Genomic DNA, 878 nt, shown 5'->3' on the forward strand with positions numbered 1-878 from the left:
AAGAGGAGGACCAGAGATGCTTTACCCTTTTTCCTTCACTGACATCATGGGCCTTGAGAGGGGAAACGATAGAGGAATTTGTGTGGAGGACATCAAACTGGCCATGATGGGACACATAAACGATGGATACACTGTACAGTCACTCAATTCATAAAATTCTGTTGGATAAATTTCAGTAATGCAATCCAGCATTGTGATCTGTTTCACACTAACAAATTTATTTTATGAAAAGACATAGAAACTATTTATATGCCAAAGGCATAATTTAATTTAATTTTACATTGTTTTCCAGTTCAATCCTCTCTCTCAAATACGCAAGGATGATCAATATTACAACACAAACCCCACACCAAAGGACCGTGTTCATGTTCTGGTTTGTGTCATCTCTTCTTTCTCTCCCATACTCGACGTTTTGAGTGATACACTATTCATAAAGATGAGAGAAGTCAGACTTGCTGCCAGAGACATGGGTAAGAGTTAGGGTTAGTTATTGGGATGCATTCATTAAATTCAATAACCTGACAAACATTATCTTGATTTATTTGGATTCTGCTCTGTATCTGCAGGGATTCCTCTAATGGCTATTCTCACCAAAATTGATGAAACCTGTCCAGAGGTCGAAAAAGATATAAAGAACGTGTATAAGAGCAAGCACCTGAAGAGACAGGTAAGTTTTTCTCTGTCTATAGAGAGTTGTTACTAAAGTGGGAATGATTCTTTTTTACATATTAACAAACTTACACAAATATCTCTTGTGAGCAACACTTTGCTGCCATTACTCAAATGTCAAATTGTTCACATTTAGATGGAGAAATTGAGTTTGGCCCTGGATATTCCACTTTACCGCATATTTCCTGTTAAGAACTACCACTCAGAGA

At 37.1% G+C, this 878-nt stretch overlaps 1 protein-coding gene across 1 annotated transcript; it reads left to right on the plus strand.

The window, feature by feature from the left end:
• Positions 1-8: 8 nt before the first annotated feature.
• LOC121939900 (interferon-induced protein 44-like) lies at positions 9-874 on the plus strand (the record flags this gene model as incomplete). Its single annotated transcript, XM_042482823.1, has 4 exons — positions 9-133; positions 293-470; positions 567-667; positions 806-874. Coding segments are annotated over exons 1-4 (465 nt in total), but the record flags the coding sequence as incomplete, so codon positions are not given.
• Positions 875-878: the final 4 nt, after the last annotated feature.

This window comes from Plectropomus leopardus, unplaced genomic scaffold (assembly GCF_008729295.1).
Source record: "Plectropomus leopardus isolate mb unplaced genomic scaffold, YSFRI_Pleo_2.0 unplaced_scaffold65966, whole genome shotgun sequence".
NCBI classification, from domain to species: Eukaryota; Metazoa; Chordata; class Actinopteri; order Perciformes; family Serranidae; genus Plectropomus; species Plectropomus leopardus.